The sequence below is a fragment of the Poecilia formosa genome, unplaced genomic scaffold (genome assembly GCF_000485575.1).
Source record: "Poecilia formosa unplaced genomic scaffold, Poecilia_formosa-5.1.2 Scaffold529, whole genome shotgun sequence".
In the NCBI taxonomy this organism is placed as follows: domain Eukaryota; kingdom Metazoa; phylum Chordata; class Actinopteri; order Cyprinodontiformes; family Poeciliidae; genus Poecilia; species Poecilia formosa.
Window position 1 is genome coordinate 143,400 of NW_006800468.1, and position 17,985 is coordinate 161,384.

The window sequence follows — 17,985 nt, forward strand, 5'->3', positions numbered from 1 at the left end:
CACATGCTGACATTGTGGGTGAGCCAGTGTTTCAAATATTGGTTCCCATTAAACTTTGCTCTGCAGTGTTAAACGCTGCTCATGATGAGTCTGGTCATTCTGGTGTACATAAAACGTATGACCGGGTTCTGAGAAAATTTTTCTGGCCACGTCTTAAAAAGGACGTTTTGTCTCATATTAAGATATGTCATATCTGTCAACTCATTTCCAAGCCCATTCAGGTTTTGAAACCGTTCCCTTTAAGTCCAATTATTACAGCATCTGAGCCATTTGAGGATTTAATGATCGACTCCGTGGGCCCGTTACCTCGCTCAAAACCTGGGTCATCATATCTGCTCACTGTGATGTGTCAAACTACACGTTATCCAGCAGCTTATCAATTATGCACAATAACTGCTAGGTCAGTTGTACATGCTCTTACTCTGTTCTTTTCGGTGTTCAGTATCCCTAAAGTAATACAGTCTGACTAAGAAACAAATTGTTCATCACATTTGTTCAGTCAGGTTCTGAAACAGCTACGAGTGCAACACAGTAAAGCAACAGAGTGGCTGGTGACCACTCTGTTCATTGAGTGGCTGGTTGTGCAGTCTACTTGGATGACGTGGTGATGTACTCTAACACGTGAGAAGAGCATGTGGAGTATTGTTGAATGAGACTCTGACAAACAGAGCGTTGGTTCATGAGTGTCTGCATTAGTTTCCAAGACAACAGTGATAACTACTCACTTTTATTGAAGGAACATGGCTTTTAGCATGCTAATAAACAAAGCATGTTAACACTATCCACTATGTTAGCAGTTACATGCTAATACAACTATAGAAATGTTTCAGCTAAATGATTAATTAATTGCTAAAGTCAGCATTTAGCTGAAACATTTATATAGTTGTATTTTTTAGCCAGGATTAACTAAATGCTAATGCTACCATAAATAAGTAGGCTAACAAATAAATAATAATAAATGCAATTATACAAATGTCTCACCATTGGAAATATCAGTTGTTTACTGGATTTATCCAAATATTTAATCAATGACATGACAACAGATAAATGCAGGAGTATAAAAGGGTATGCACATATTGTGATAGATTGCATTAATGTTTATGCATTTTTTTATGCTATGCTGTCTGGGAAGCTCTTAAAATTGTCTGCATTTGTTTCAAATTGCTCAAAAGCAATATTGATCAAATAAAATATTGAAGAACAATTCTTCCAGTATAATTGTTGTGATTACAGAGGTATTAGGGAGGAGAATGAAAATAAAATGAAGAGAATCTGGTGGGTTTGTTAACATTCAGCTGAAGGTTGTTCACCTACAAGTAAGAGCAATCAGGCTGGTTAAACAAACTGAGGATGTTGAAGTACAATATCTTCAGTAAGTAGAAAGCAACTAGTTTTAGGAGGTAAAATAACTATAGACACCAACACAATTTTATTTCAGAGCCTAAAACTTAAAAAAAAGAAAGAAAAATTACCATGTGGCACCATTACTCGGACCAATCTGAAGTAGCTGCTGTAGCTGCTAATGGCTACAGCAGGCTGCTAACAGCTACAGCAGGCTGCTAACGGCTACAGCAGGCTGCTAACAGCTACAGCAGGCTGCTAATGGCTACAGCAGGCTGCTAACGGCTACAGCAGGCAACAGAATAAGTTTCTACCTGGCTTGAGGTAAGTAATTTAAAACAAATTAAAAATTTCTTGGAAATCTCTTGACTAGAAGCTAGACATGAGCATGAAGTATCCTCTTCTATCTACAGAACTATCGTAGCAAAGCATTCATCTCCGACATTAGCTTGGCTGTTTAACTAGCCTTGTTAGCATTTGCACATCAGACGTTACCCAATTTAACAGAAAAAAATAAAATTTTCTGTAGGAATGTAGGAATATAAAATTTTTCATGTTCTGTGAGATACTGGTTATATTGTTGTTTTTAAGCTGAATATTGTCAAATGTTGTGTTAAAACACTTTTTTAGTAAGTCATTGGTGAGTTTATGCTACAAATGTTTTCAGTTATTTCTTTTAATACATCCTACTCAGGTTTTCAATCTGATTCACATAATGTTATTTTTAGTTACATTTAGTCAGTTGATGTAATACATTGGCTTAGATGGTTAATTTAGTTGTAAATAAAAACATCACTTATATTATTACAAATGTTTTATAACCAGTTTGAGGGCATTGAAATAAACTCAAAGTTTAAGAGTAAAAATGTTACACTAATTCAATTAAGTAATATTCAATCTTGTGATTCAGAGTGTATGAACTTAGAAGAGCCATTGCATTAGTGTCTGTCTGCTCTTAACTGATGCCACTTGCCTTCAGCTAACAACTACAGAAAACAGTAACTGCTTCCTGCGACACACATAAACAGATATGAAGGAGAGCACCATGAAACAGCTTAACGCCAGCAGGCAAGCTAAAATCAATAAGCTATTCATTGAACATCGGCCACAAATAGCCCATGATCAGAAACAGCTTTCTATCTGCAGAGGCAGCAAATCAACTCTGACTGCAGAAACAGACTGAGGTGAGGCTTCTAACTGTGGAAAGCAAAACATATTTCTGCTGAACCGTGTTCTGCTCTGCCGGTAAAAGTCTGAAATTAAGGTGGCAACAAAGGGATTTTTCTGCATAGCTAATCTTCTTATGATTTACCTTGCAAGCGTTGCTAGGAAGTAAAACTTTCTTCAACAAGTGGACTTGGGAATTTTTGTAGCACATAAAAGCTACAAAAATTATCATTTTTATCCTGATAAAAAGGATTTAATTAAAATGATTTCACTAATTTTGTCAAAAATCTAGCCCAGATTTGTGTAAAGTACGACGGGTGTGTTGTGTTCAAACTTAAACATGACCTTCTTTCTTCACTGTTTTTATATCACAAACGTTAATCCACAGAATCTTTATCCCATCTGCGACAGTCTCGTCTGGGCCTGACAGTTACTTCAGTTTGGAAGTTCTAAGGCTGTTTTCACACCTGATGGTCCGTCAGACTCAATTGGGGACCAAAATTACAACATTTGTTAAATTTTCAGTTGGTATGGTTGGTTTTCACACTGCACTGTATCAAATTAACCAAATCATTTGAAAAAAAATATTCCCCTTCCTCACCTGTGGTGGCGTTGCACCAAGAACCACTGAAGGAAACGACACAAAAAACCCTGAAGAAGATTAAGAGTGCAACTTCCTTCTTCACAAAATGTAAACAACAATGGAATAGTGTCAGATTTTGATGTAGGATTTTTCTTTTGTCTTTGGGAAAAGACAAGGAGTCATTTCTCCCGTTAGCGCTAAACTCTTGCATTTGTTGTGGTTGTATTTACCCAGAATGCCCTGTGTGGTAGTTCGCTTCCTGCTTTTGGAGCGGTCTCCGGTCCGCTTGGTGCTCAACATATGCAATCAAACCGAACCAGAGTTCACTTCAACTGAACCGAGGATGTAGACAGACCACTGTTCACGTTTTTAGTCCCAAATGAACCGGACTTTATAGACAAATGAACCAGAATTTGACTGAACCAGACTGTGTGAATGAACCCTAAGTCGAATCCAGGGTGATCAAATCCATTATTATGTTCTGCATCTAATGGCCTCCATAGGTTCCAATATATTCAAAGTAGCATACTTTTGCATTTCAAAGTGGACTAATTCATAATATTTCACTCTAAAAAATTATACAAATATTAACATAGTTAGCTCTAACAAAAGGTTTTGTGGACATAGAAATAACTTCCTGGAAAAAAAGGCAGAGAATGAGATATTCTTCCCATTGAATAATTGACTTTAGTGAGTTTCTGGCCTGCCATACCGCTTCTGATTCAGACAACAGAATAGGCCAAAAAACAGGAGATGACAAAAAAAAACATATTTTATCAAATAAAAAAGGGATAACCTTTTAAAAAAATAAATCAATCAATACTGACAAGAAAAAACAAGATTTATTATATTCAAGAATTCAGGACAGTCACTGCCATAGCTCCTTAATATTAATGCCATCAGTGCTCTTTGTGTGCATAGTTCTGGTCAACAGAGCTTTGTTTCGTAAAGTTAATCTGTTTGCTTCTGTTAAAAAAAAACCCATCAAGTAGTTTAATAATGGAGCAATTATTCCCCATCCCTCTCTCCCTCCAAAACACAAATCCAGTTTAACCAAATTATCTGTAAAAATACCATCATTCTATGGGAGCTTTACCTCCTGAAGTACAGTAATAAACTTTTACAGTACAATTTAGAGCCTTCCTGTATGATGGCAACATTTAAAGAAGACAAATAGAGTGACGTGCTGGGCTGTAACAACAGTTTAACTTCGAAATGTCTTGTAGAATTGGGCCTGTGTGTTTTCAAGTCATGTTTCCTGTCCTATAGTTTTGTGAACTCTCCTCCCCTTTCTGTATGTTTTGTCCTCCCCTCAATATTCTCCATGCATATTCCCATTTCTAACGAAGAAAGGAAAAAGGCAAAATGTCTGTAATTATACTGCATTTATATCTTTCTTCTCCACGGCCCCAAATGCTAATTGGTGACACTGCAGTTCAGCTCCATCCAATTACTTGCAGTCCTCACTCGTCTGATTAGCAATCAGCTTTTCTCTTTCCCAAAGGAGAAGCAATTTGATGCCACAAACCCACCAGAGTCCAAGAATTCACCAGCTTCCCTTCAAAAGTACACAACCTGTCAACGCTTAGCTTCCAGCCAAAGTCGGGAAGTCTTCGGATGCCAATTAGGCAACATACATGTTCACTGAATTTCTCATGTGGGTAGAGTAGGACTTGTGATAAACAGCCTTTAATTGATGCTTCACACATCCAGTAATCCAATTAAAACCAATCCCTGACTTTAACCCTTAGCTAATCACTGCAATGATCAGGAAGTTATTGCAGAGGAACACCAACATCAGAGCAGCTTAAAGGTGACAGCAAACATGTCTAAATGAGCAGCTTCTCAGTCAACACTTCAGACTCACTCCACTTTCTGATAGTAAAAGCGGTTACAGTTTTGAATGAGAGACGCTAATGTGCCTACAAAATGTATTTACCTTCTTGGATCATTTACCATTTCATTACAAAATGTGGCTTTTTTTTTGACAAAATAAATTACAAACAAATCCTTAAAGCAAAAGAAACTGATTTCTTTTTTTCTTTCTTTATTTATTTTTTTAAAAAGACAATTAAATAATTTTTATTTATTTTTTTTAACCAATGATGATTTTGGCAAAAAAATAAAAAAAAAATAAAAATTAAGAAAATCACAGTGCTTTATTCACCCCCTACAAAGTGGAGATCATATTCCTTTTACAGGCACTGTATTGCCTGTAACACTGGTGGTAAAATGGCAGCAAATGACTATGTATATAATCAATTTCAAGACATGTAATAAAAACAAATAAATCCATATAGAATTATAAAAAAGAGCAGTGACTAAAACTAAACTAGGAAGAGACCAGAAGTCAGAGTGCTTAACCTTTTCTTATTGGGAATCTGATGCAGCGTAGAAGAGAAAACTCAAACAGGGAAGTGACTCATACACACACACCGAACTTTCCCGGCAAACAGCAAAGCTGTCCCATACTGATGACATCACCCACTCCCAGTACATAGGCAAAAAGGTCACGGATGTTCGGAAGCAGATCCCTGGGCAATAAAACGGCTCACACATACTCTAGGGCTGCACAGTGACAGACAGTTAGCCGTGAAGACAGCAAAGAGGACATGCACAGACAAACACATAAACACACACACATACGCAGAGACAAACACACACACTTTGTCCGGCGTTCCGGCTGAGTGGCAGGATTTCACCTGAAGACTTCTTTTCCCAAAAAACTTTCTCATTAGATCTGGTGTCAGTCTGCATGGCTGTGAGCTCAAACACCAGCGATTCTCATCTTGTCAGTAATAATGACGCTTTGTGGAGACGTTGCTTTGAATTGGAAATTAAATTGTGTCACAGAGCCACGATTTAATCATTGATGAGTCACATTTCTCAGCCTCCCTGATAAACACATCCACACACACACATACACACACCATGAAGGGTGTGTGTGACATGAAGGGATAGGCATTTATGTTTTGCTTTTAGAAAGAATGATATGAATTCTGTCAAACTCTATTTATTCAATTAAGACGTCATTGAGGTACTTTGGACAGGCTGCTGACTTGCTGCTTTTATGCTTTAAAAGTAGTGGATACCAAGAACATGAGCCATTTTTTATATATATACAAACAGTTTGACTTGTAAAATGTTGGAAGTTTTTATTCTTCACTAAGACATGCCTTTATGTTCTTTGTGATATTTTGAACCAAGCAGAAAGTAAGAATCCAGCATTTACTTCTCCTAGATTTCTTTCTTTGCAGATAATATTTTTCTTCTTAATGTGAGAGGAAATGCATTACTCAGGAGTAAGGAGTTGATTGAGTTTGTCAGATAGTTTCAATTGTATAAACAATAGTAATTTCATTGGTCCTGCAAACCCAGTCAAAAGCAACCATAGTAACGTGTGAATGTTCACACATTTTGGTTTCATTTTCATCCAACAAACAGCTCAAACATTGTGTCACATGACGGGACACATGAAGCTGCGCCTTGCAGCTTCTAACCTAGCAGCTTTACTAGAAACACTATCTGACAACACCTTTAATTTCAAACTGCATTGTGAGGATGTGACAGAATCTGACCCTGCCGCTGTCTGCATTTTGCTTCATCCAGTAAAGTCAGAAATCAGCTGCTGGGAGTCACTGGAGCAGCCTGGTGCACAACAAGGAAGAGGAGCTGCAGGCGGGTAAACTCAATTTAACTGGAATCAAACGGGATCGGTTCAGAATAAATTTAGTTTATGATGTTCCAACAAGCACAACTGTGGTAAATGTAACAATGTGCTTCCTATACATGCAGCTGTCCAGATGAGATTATACCTGATGATCAGGTGGTGTTCAGGAAAAAAAGTCAAACTCAACTTTATGCAACTTTTTGAACCACAGTGACAGAAAATCACCCCTCTGCTCCACTACTACCGATGAAGTCTGAGATCTGAGATCATTCTGCATAACAGACTTCTGTCTAAGTTATCTCTTGTCAATATTTTCAGTGAATATAGCTAATAAAGCCTGAAAGCTGCTGTGAAGCATTTTCTCATGTTTCTATGACGTCACAGTTGTTGTGGACTCAACTTTAAAAAATATGACCTTGCACAACCTCTAGCATGGACCTGAATATTTATCTTACAAACTTTACAACGGTGAACTCACTGTTTTACAACCTGACATTCTACTACGGGGTAATATGAGATGTTCTGGTAAAGGATGCATAGGCTCAGTTTTTAAACTTGAACAAAAATCTTACTTGTTAAACTGATGCATCATACACACGTCTCTTGGTGTACTTTAATCAACAGCTCAGTACTAGTATTAGATCCAAAGTCCTGATTCTGTTCAGACTCAACCCAGCCATGTTTCATTCAGCTCCATGATGTGGTTCTCTCCCATCATCTCGTTCCTATCTTGCTGCCATTGAGCAGAAGTGGACTCCACCAACACAGTCAAGGGTTTCTCCCATCTTGCCTGAGGCAGCTATAACTCTGTGAGCTCAGGTCATCCCCCCAACACTCTGCGAGGCTCTGGGACCTGAACCATTGAGCAGCACAGTTCAGCAAGGTGATGCTGGGCACTCTGCAATGGTTCTGATGGCCACATTACAAGGCTTACCTGAAGAAGGTGATGAAGAACTGCACCAGGTCCATGATGCTGTTGTGCTGGGAGAAAGCAATCTATTGGAAACAAGACAAAAAGGAAATACTGTAAATAGACTTAAATAGTAAAATGTTATTTTACTTTCTAATCATGATGCTTTTCTATGTTTATTTCTAATTTACACATTCCCAGAAAGCTCAAAGTCACCTATTTACTAATGACTGACTTCACAACGTGAAGCAGTGGATTTACAGCATATTTAGCACGGTGAAACGTTTACAATTAACCTTAATAATCCAACACTTTTTTATCTTTGGTGAATCCTCTGAGACTCCTTGTAAAGGGAGGAGAGGAAAAGAAGGGGCAGAGCAGGCTTAAGAGGTTCTCCAGCATTTGTTCAGCAGGTAAAATGGCCTGACAGTGAAAAAGCTGCAGAAAAGCTGATTCTGGTCCACAGAGACCCTGCATTAATATGGGGAAAAAAAGAGGCTGGCTGTGCATCCAGGCCTCCAATGCAGCAATTTCCATCATTCCACCTTGATAGTGTACGGAGGTATGATGAGCTCTCTCAAGGTAAAACTCAAACATTATAAACTGTCATTCAACAAAAAACAAACACGTTCAGTATGGTTAAAGGAAATTAACATCAAAGCATGGAACAAAGCAATTTTCAAATTTCTTGTTTTTTTCCTCTTCCAAACATTTTTCAGTGGAACAGTGACTCCAGCCAAAAGCTATCATTTCAATTTACAGCAGCTGCAGTCGTTAAACACAGCTATAATCAATAAGCTGTTTAGGCCACGCCCCTTTCTCTTCACCACTGCAGAGCCACAAACACGAAAACAAACTCAGACCTTTACCTGCATGTTTACCACAAGTACAGATAAAAACAAGGCAAAGTATGCTATTAATGCGTGTTATAAACATGACATGTTTTTGCTCAGGTTCAACAGAAAAGAGGATGCAGTGTATCTTTATTTAATTTTATTCAATTCAGAGCCACTCCACCTTCAATTGAAAGCATAGTAACACTCAGGGTAGGAAAACTTAAACTCTGGCTTCAGCCTATTCCTTTGTTGGTAAATTACAAGTTTCTGAAGTAGTATTTTGAATCTGGATAAATACTGACATTTAAACATAGTCCAGTCAGAGGCTCTGTTTACAATAATCTAGACATTTAGAAAAACAGATTTTTCCTGGGTTTTCCTACAACCACAGAGTTTTGAGAAAAAAAATACTCTAAATATTCTAAAAGAAAAAAAACTGAAAAAGAGAGAAAACGGAGACCCACTTTGCACATGGCCATTATCACTGTGTGCTGGAAACCCCAACAGTGGAGCCATTTTAAAGGGGCAGTGCTTTATTGAGCATTACTGAGTAGGAGCTGTATGGAGTGACAATAGTCTCAAAATATCTGTGTGTGTGTAAAAATATATGTGCGTGTGTAAAAGGATGTGTGCGTGTGTAAAAATATTTGTCCATGTATAATAATGGATTTGTAACTCGTGTAAGCATATTTGTGTGTAAGTTTTGATAATTGTATCTGTGAAACATGATTTGTAAGCCGTAAAAAGGAAATAAATCTTTTCCTACGCCTACAAATGTTGAACGGCTCCCAACAGCGAAAGTAGCATAGCTCACATAAACATTAGCTCCCGCTAACAGAAACATGTGAGGAGGCCTGTGTTACGTCCACCAAGGGCACAACATACTTGAGGACACGAGACAAGAATGACGGTTCTTAAACTCTCTTGAACTTTGGTTTTTTGGTTCAGCTGCTTCTGATTTTCTGTGAAGAAAAAAAGAGTTAAATGCCCTCAGTTTCCCGTGTCCCAAAAAAAAGAAAAACAAAACCCCAAAATTATTAACAGAAAGTTGGACCTGGTGAGCCGATCAAACAGAACAAAACGGTACAGCAGGGGGCCAACCCTATACAGGGCCGTCGAAGCCCCTACTAGAACCGGACTAAAGCAAAAAAGAACCTAATGCAAAAGAAAGATCGAAACTAGGACAACCGGCCCCACGAGGCCAAAATCACAATGAAAAAGCAAACAAACAAAGGCTAACAGAAATACCGCATAGCAGGCTGGAAAAGTTAGCTGCGGCCCACAGCGACAGGATGAGCGTGCACCGCGTCAAGACGCATCCCCGGTGGTGGTGGAGCGAGCGGAAGCGAGTGGAAGTGCGGAATCCCAACATGCTGAAACCCAGCTTATTTATAGGCGGACCCACAGCGTCACAAATTAACGTAATCAAATTACCAAAAAGAAATGATCCAAACTCCAAAATATTTTAACAAAAGGTCATTCAACTAAAGTCTATAAGAAAAGAAACAATAGACAAAAATCATCATAATGTGCCCGAAGCACATAACAGCCTGACATAACATAATCTGAAATTATTAATAATTACTCGATGTCTCATTATAATCAGAGAGGAAAGCGTGCAGGAGTAACTTCTACTTACTTCTGACGACAGACCACTGGCATGAGCCGTCTTGCTTATTGCCTGCCTATTTTTCCAGCCAGTGAACCAGTGGTCGTTTTTCAGACAACCTAGTCTCCTGTACCGCTCAAAATGCACAATATGTCTATAAATAATTTTGGAATATTATAAGGAAGTGCTGAGATATTCTGTTTTCCACCAAACTAACGTATTTTCCACTTTGGCACAAGCACAGTGAGAAACGTTCAGAGGATAAAAACACTAGACACAGAGCAAAAATCAGATGACCCAGCTTTCTACTAGCATCTAAACACACCATCTACGCACAAATCTGGGAGCTCCGGAAGCGTGAAATGAGTCGCAAAAATAGTTGTGCACTCGAACCTGGATCTGTACGTAACTGCAGTTTTGTGTGTGTGTATTTGGCGACTTGTGCGTACTTTTTCAACATTTGTACGTGTGTCTTCCGTGTCTTTTTGCGGCTTACAAGTCATGTTTCACAGATACAACTATCCAAACTTACACACAAAGATGCTTACATGAGTTACAAATCCATTATTACACATACACAAATCATTTTACACATGCACAGATATTTTTACACACACACAGATATTTTGAGACTATTTTCACTCCACAGAGCTGCACTTTCCTAGCATCCGCCTCACAGAGTAGCCCTCCTCATGATTCGCCCACTCTGCTCATTCAGACTAGCCAGAAGCAATTAGCAAACTAATACTTATCAGTGAAACACTAGTGAAATGTTAAAGAGTTAATAGAGGAGCCATGCTGTGATGAATTCCTGAAGATGGAGCTTCAGAAAGAGCAGGAGTTTTTAAAGAGACAGAGGCCCAATTTGAAGGTGTTAAATTACAACGTCCAACGTCTTTTAAGTCATATTTAATATATATGCAGCATTTAAAAAGCAAGTGGAGATAACATAATTACCTGATTGTGTTATAAAATTATACTATGAAAAAAAATAAAAACACACAGCCTTTTAGATTGAGGTAAATAAGTCAAAAGAAGAACTTTATTGAAAAGAAAAACCCAAAGAAAGAATAACATGCACATCAACCTAATGCCCCTTAAGTAACTAAAAGCTGTGAGGTTGGTTGGGGTTGTGTGTTGAAGAGCCGGTTAAAGCCATGGTAAGGTAAAACTTACCTTACCATGGGGTAAGTTACCATGGGGTAACTTGCCTTACCCCATGGTAAGGCAAGTTACCTTACCATAGGGTAAGGTAACTTGCCCCATGGTAAGTTACCTTACCATGGGGCATAAGGTAACTTATGCCCCATGGACAAGGGGCATAAGTTACCTAATGCGTTTCATTTCAGATCAGTAATTTATCACTGGAAATTACTTTAAAGACATTATAGAAGTTCAGTTGAGGCAAAAGCATGCACAGTTATTAAATGAAGAGTTCATTATTATAATCAGAGAAAGGCAGAATAAGAGCAGGGTGTGAAACACACACACAACTACATGCCTGAGAAAATGCCATAAGGACGAACAGTGACACAACAAAATCATAACAGATGGGAATTCTCAAACTTCCACATATAAACATGGAAGAACAATAGAGTGTAATTGTTTTGAGATCAGGGGTCAACTGACCGGTTCAGAGGAGAATCTTTTTCCTCCTCCACTCCTTCCTTAAACTCGTGTTGTAATTACCACAGCAGAGAGAGGGGGGAGGGTGAGAAGGAAGGAGTGAGAGACAGAGGTAAAAGATGAGTACGACAGCAATGATTTAAAAGGACTCCAAGGACCCTGCATCTACTGCACAGTCATTATGGAAGACCTATGGTAGCCCTCTGGGGACAAGCTTAGGAGCTGTGACAGCAGCGGGCTGCCTTTTATTTCTCTAACCCTGAACTAAGACCTGCTTGTTAAAGCCCAGAATGAAAGAAAGTGCTTGGCTAATCAATAAAGAAAGGAAAGAAGAAGAGAACAACAAACAGATAAAAAGGAAGGAGGCAAAGAGCAGCCACAGAGCAGGTGAAAGACACTAAAGCTAAGCAGAGACTAAGGATGGACCAAAGCAGTGCGAGTTTATTCATCCATCTGAACCAGCTGTGTGCTCTATCCCATGTTCAGAGGGTCTTACTGAACCTCCTGAGCAATTACCAGCCCAAATGCTGAGGCTTACTGGTTTACTCTGGGACAGAAGATCAGAACAAAAAGGGACTGGCTCGTTGAAGGACCACATTATTAGCAAGGAAATAACCAAAACACTGCTGTTTCTAAACCTCTTTTCAATAAAACAATAAAATCTTACCAACCTATTTTTTAAAACCACCTTACAGGAGAGCACTGCAGGAATCTTACTAATACACTAGTAAATATGGCTTAAACAGCGTTTCCATTGATTTTAAAATCATGCAATTTGACATTTTGAAAATAAATCTTGATGGAAACACGCCAATTTCAAAAAACTCATTTTTTGAGAAAATATTTTTGCACTAACATGAGATGGTTCTTTCGGTCGTATCAATCGTATTAGTGTATTTTGCAAAAATGCAATGCAATTTCTTTTTTTCATTATACGAGTCACATGATCATCAATCGGATGTTACTACTTGCAGAACAGACAACTAATAATAATAATAATAATAATAATAATAATAATGTTTTAAAATAAAGAAAGAGAAAATATTTGTCAAAAGATTGCCAGTATAGATATTTGATATTTGGCCCCTGTGTTGGACAATAAGCTAACTACTGAGGCCAAATTTGATTCTGTCTGTAAGAATGGCAGTTTTTATTTTTAAGGAAATTGAATGATTTTTATGTTGATCAATGTCTTTTACAAATGTCTCGTTTTTATCTCATTGAATCTGTTTTGAGTTTTGAAATGGTGTGGTAGTTTGGTAACCTTATCATGATAAGTAAGAAGAGGTCAATGGTCACCATCAATGTCTGTACCAAAGATCACTGGTGGAGCTTTGGTACAGACAAAAAATCTTTTTTTTACTTTTTTTTGGGTGGGGGGATTTTTATGAGTGTTTTTGGTTGTATCTTGTAGACTCTGCTGCAAATGAATTGGCACCCAGGGACAATAAAGTATTTCAACTGAATTTAAAGACGATACTTACATTTTCTTCAATTGGATGTTGTTAGTGGAAAATTATGTAAATAAAAAAAAGGACATAGTCTCTCACCTAATAAGAAAAATAGGTCTAAAGACAAATTTTTAATATTTTGTTCTGGAAAATTAATGCAATTATGTAATGAAAAAGAAAAACTAAAACCTACATTTGTTCTTAGCCCTATATTTAAAAATCATTTGTTAATTCTTTGTCAGTTTTTGGCAACATTATTACACTTGTATCTTTGGAGGCACAAAACTCCCATAAACGCAGAAAAATGTGAAAAAGTTCAAGGATTATTAATACTTATTCAAGCCACTATAAGTCAAAGATGTTTTATCGAGCACATGGCATCCATGTTTGCATGTTAACAAATGAAAAGTGTGGTTACAACACAGTGCATATTCATGAGGACCTAAAGACCAAAGGGAGCCAGTTGCCAAGAGCTGCCTCCACCTACATGCTATGGAAATGAATCCAGCTGCTCTATGTGTGCTAGAGGAACTCAGCTGCTTTAAACAGATGCCTGAAAAACACTCTAGCCTCAATCTACAGTGGATCAGAGACGAGTAAGAAGCCACGTTTGGCTTTTTAATGTATTACTCATCTGACTACTTTCACTGGGAAGGTAAAGAAGAAGCTTTCATGGCAGAATATCCTCCCTGAAGATGATTTGCTTATCAAGCAGCCTAATCAGAAAAAAAACCCCTCAAAAGGTCATGAAAAAGCTTTTTTAGTCATCATCATAAATTGTTTTCGTCCCTGTTTACTCACTTACACATGTAGTAATAATAGAAAAACTTGAAATTGTTAAGTAAAACCTCAATAGCGTAACATAACTGGTCACACACCTCCTAGATTCTGTTATGCAGGAACTTTAAAAGTTTATAATCTATATAAAACTCATAAACACCTTATCGTTCACTTTCACATCCTTAAGGTAAACAAATGTATAAGATAACACTAATTGTATTTTGCCAATAGAAGATGGAAAATAAATATGATGTTTTTCACAGAGATGGGAATCCATCCACCCAGATAACTGTGGGATTCACATAAATGCAAGAAGAACTGAGGATTAAAAAAATAACTAAATACGAGTCAGCTGAGAAATTAGATGTGCCACATTCACACCATGTTCTGCTATTCAAAGTGGGATTATTCCAGATGTTTCCATAAGCTCAAGTTAAGCCGATTCAATCTAAAATCCTAGATCAAAATAGCTGCCTTTGTGGGTCAACATCATTAAACAATACAACCATAAATCATTTAAAAAATGTATCAAGCAAAAAACATTTTAATATTTTAATAAACCATTTTAATATTGCATAGAAATTTGGTTTTCATTTTAGATCAGTTTTTTTTTAAGTGCACTTGTTTTCAGACTTTCTAAAAGTTCACTTACACTTTTTACTGGAAATTAGAAGCTTGGAACTTTGAAGATTTTCATGGAACTTGACTCAGCACTTGCAAAACAATGACTATGTCCGACTGCTGAACTCCAGCATCCTAAATGGCACCGGTGAGTGGGTTAACTGGGACACAATGACAACACTACTGTAGATTATACAAGACTGAAAGACGTTTTTAACATGTTAAAATAATTTTGGTTATCCCCACTTACCTAAAACAGAAAAAATTAGGTGTCAGAAAGGGGGTAAAATGTTAGTAAAAATCTGGTTTAAGCTGTTTTACTTTGATACAGAAGGTTAAATTTGACCCTTTAGAAACATGAGAAAGGTCAGAACTATCGAAACTTCCCTAAACCTTCAACCTATTTTACCCACAAGGACTAAAAAGTAGCTGTAGCAGATTTAGTACAACCCGTCTCAACACATAAAAGCACATTTTATCTATTCCCATATCTCCAGGAAATTTGTCCATGTTGCTGATGGCTTCCTGCCTCGTTAAATGAGCAGCACTCAGCCTTTATCCTCCTCTTACGCCCTATGACACATAATACCGGCTCATTCAGATAAACCCAATACTTCCCTCTTGTGTTTGTTTGTTTGTTTGTTTGTGTGTGTATGTGTGTACTCTGGTCAGACAGTTAACTACTGTTTTAATCCAATAAAGGACACACTTTGCCGCTGACCTGATCATAGAGGGTGTTTTTGTCAGATATCTGATTAGAAGCGGCACATTACTCAATGATGGCAAGCACAGTGGGTAAATAAGTGAGTGAGCACCGAAAGGCAAATCAAATTACTACTGTCAGGAACAAAGTAGCTGCTCACCGCTGACAGACGCTTTTAATCTGCTGCTCTGAAAGTTTTAATGTATGGAGGGACATAAAGTGGTGGTAAGAAATTACAAAAAAAAAAAAAAGTAAAATTGTAGCAGTAAGAAAAGTTTTTGGCTATTGCGGAAATATTTTACCAGTCATTTATAAGAAGAGATGCTCAAAGTAGAAACCTCAGTTCCACAACGTCTGGCTGTGTGTTAATCAAGACAAAAATGCTGAGAAAAACTGGGTTATATTCCTGTTGTTTGCAGACTCAATCAATAAAACATGATTTTTATGATTAGAAATAAAATCTAGGACGTTCCCAATTTCTGAAAAGAAAAACCTAAATGTGTCAAATGGGACAAATTACAACAGTGAAATAGTGTCTTCTGTAGCACATTTGGCATTTCTAGTATTTGGTAATTGTACATTTAATCAAAAGGTTAATTTCTTTTATAAATGTGATCTCAACAGCATCTGGCAAGTGTCACAATACTTAAACAGAAACAAAAGGAAACGAGAGAAGTTTCATTGTTCTGGAAAAATAAAAACTTTACATTCTGAAAGTTTATATCACAATATAATACATCACAAATTACTTATGCAATTATTACTTAAGCAATTATGGTAATTTGTGATGAAGGAAACATCTCAGGAAAACGTCCTATTCACACAACGAATGATTGTTAAAGCTTCAGGTAGTCATTTAAAGGGGCAGTATCCTGTTTACCACATAGTGTCATTTAACAGTACAATCAAATCACTATGTTAACTTCAGTTGTTAAAAATATATGTCACGTATCACTTAAGAGAAATCTGATGTAATAATTTAATTTAATGTCTGGGATGCACAGTGGTGCAGTTGGTAGAGCTGTTGCCTTGCAGCAAGAAGGTCCTGGGTTCAATTCCTGGCCTGGGCCCTTTCTGCATGGAGTTTGCATGTTCTCCCTGTGCATGCATGGGTTCTCTCGGGGTACTCTGGCTACAGTTCAAAAACATAACTGTCAGGTCAATTGGTTTCTCCAAAATTGTCCCTAGGTGTGAGTGTGTGTGTGTGTGTGCATGGTTGTGTGTCCTATCTGTCTCTGTGTTGCCCTACAACAGACTGGTGACCTGTCCAGGATGAACCCCACCTCCTGCCCAGAACGTTAGCTGGAGATTGGCACCATCAACCCTCCCAACCCCACTAGGGATAAGGGTGTACAGAAAATGGATGAATTTAATGCCTTGAAATTAGGCCTCTATCTCTTTAAAAACTCTTCCTTTTCCTGAAACTCCACCTTCAGGAAGTCATCACAACATGGCTCCTCTATACAAATGCATAAAAATTGTGGTTCAACCACGTATTGGGTTTTTATCTCAAGTTTTTAAATAGCTGACTGATTCAGATTCTGATTTATTCGTGTCTCAAATTGGCGACTGATGTTACAGCAAATATACAAACTAAGGCAAAGTATCAAAAAATAAAAACAATAAAACATACCAAAAAGACATCAAATACAACATCTACCTTGTCCTGCATTAAAAAGAGAAATTCCTGTAGGAACAAAAGAGTGCTTGTACCTGTTACTTTTTATACTAAGAAGTCTGAGCCGGAAACCTGAAACTTTGCAAGCTTTCTTAGACAAAACAAACTTTGCTGGGCCTTTTTTTGCAGGTACTCTGAATAGCAGGTAAATCTTAACTTATTATCCAAAATAGTCCCAAGATATTTGTAGTTTTCTACTGTCTCCACTATCTGACTTTGAATTACTGTTTGATTTGCGTTGTGGAGCTTCTGTCTAAAATCAATACACATGTCCTTTGATTTCTGTTCATTTAATAAAAGACAAGTTTTATCACATCAGTCAACTAATTCATCGGCCACAAGGCCATGGGCATGCTCATCATCATGTAGAAGGGAAGCTATCTCCAAATCATTTGCAAATTTTAATATTAACCTATTATCATGCTGGCTGCAACAATTGTCTGTATACAAAATATAAAGAAGAGGGGAAAGGACGCAACCTTGGAACGACCCGGTAGGCAATGATATCTCTCTAGACATGCATCCATTCACTCTCACTTTCTGCATTCTGGATGTTAAAAAATTCAAGGATCCAGCCCACCACATTGAAATCTAAATGAAAGTTGTTACGAAGTTTATCAAAATATAGGGCTGAATCGTATTAAAAGTCGTTGAGAAGTCTACAAGTAACTTAGCAAGGTTTTTATCTCCAAGATATTTAAAAACACAGTTTAGTAAAGTGGTAGTGGCATCCTCTACTCCCCTGCAGGCAAACTGTAACGGATCCAGTAAATGTTCAGTCTTGGTAAGAAGATCTTTCTTTATCAATTTTTCAAAAGATTTTATGACAAGGGAAGTCAGTGCAACAGGTCTAAAATCATTAAGAACTTTTGGGTGACTAGTCTTAGCCAAAGGAATCACAATGGACTGCTTCCAGAACCTTGGCACCCTCTGTTGGTTAAGTGACATCTAGAAGATGTAATAAAAAATAGGAGCCAACTGTTCCGCACAAGAGGAGAGCAGTCGACCAC

General features: G+C 37.6%; 1 protein-coding gene across 1 annotated transcript in view; it reads right to left on the reverse strand.

The window, feature by feature from the left end:
* Positions 1 to 17,985, reverse strand: part of LOC103129237 (attractin-like protein 1) — a 211,949-nt gene that overhangs the window by 104,516 nt on the left and 89,448 nt on the right. The window contains exon 10 of the mRNA XM_016664917.1: positions 7,696 to 7,757. Coding sequence (XP_016520403.1) covers positions 7,696 to 7,757 — 62 coding nt within the window. The remainder of the gene's footprint in view (positions 1 to 7,695; positions 7,758 to 17,985) is intronic.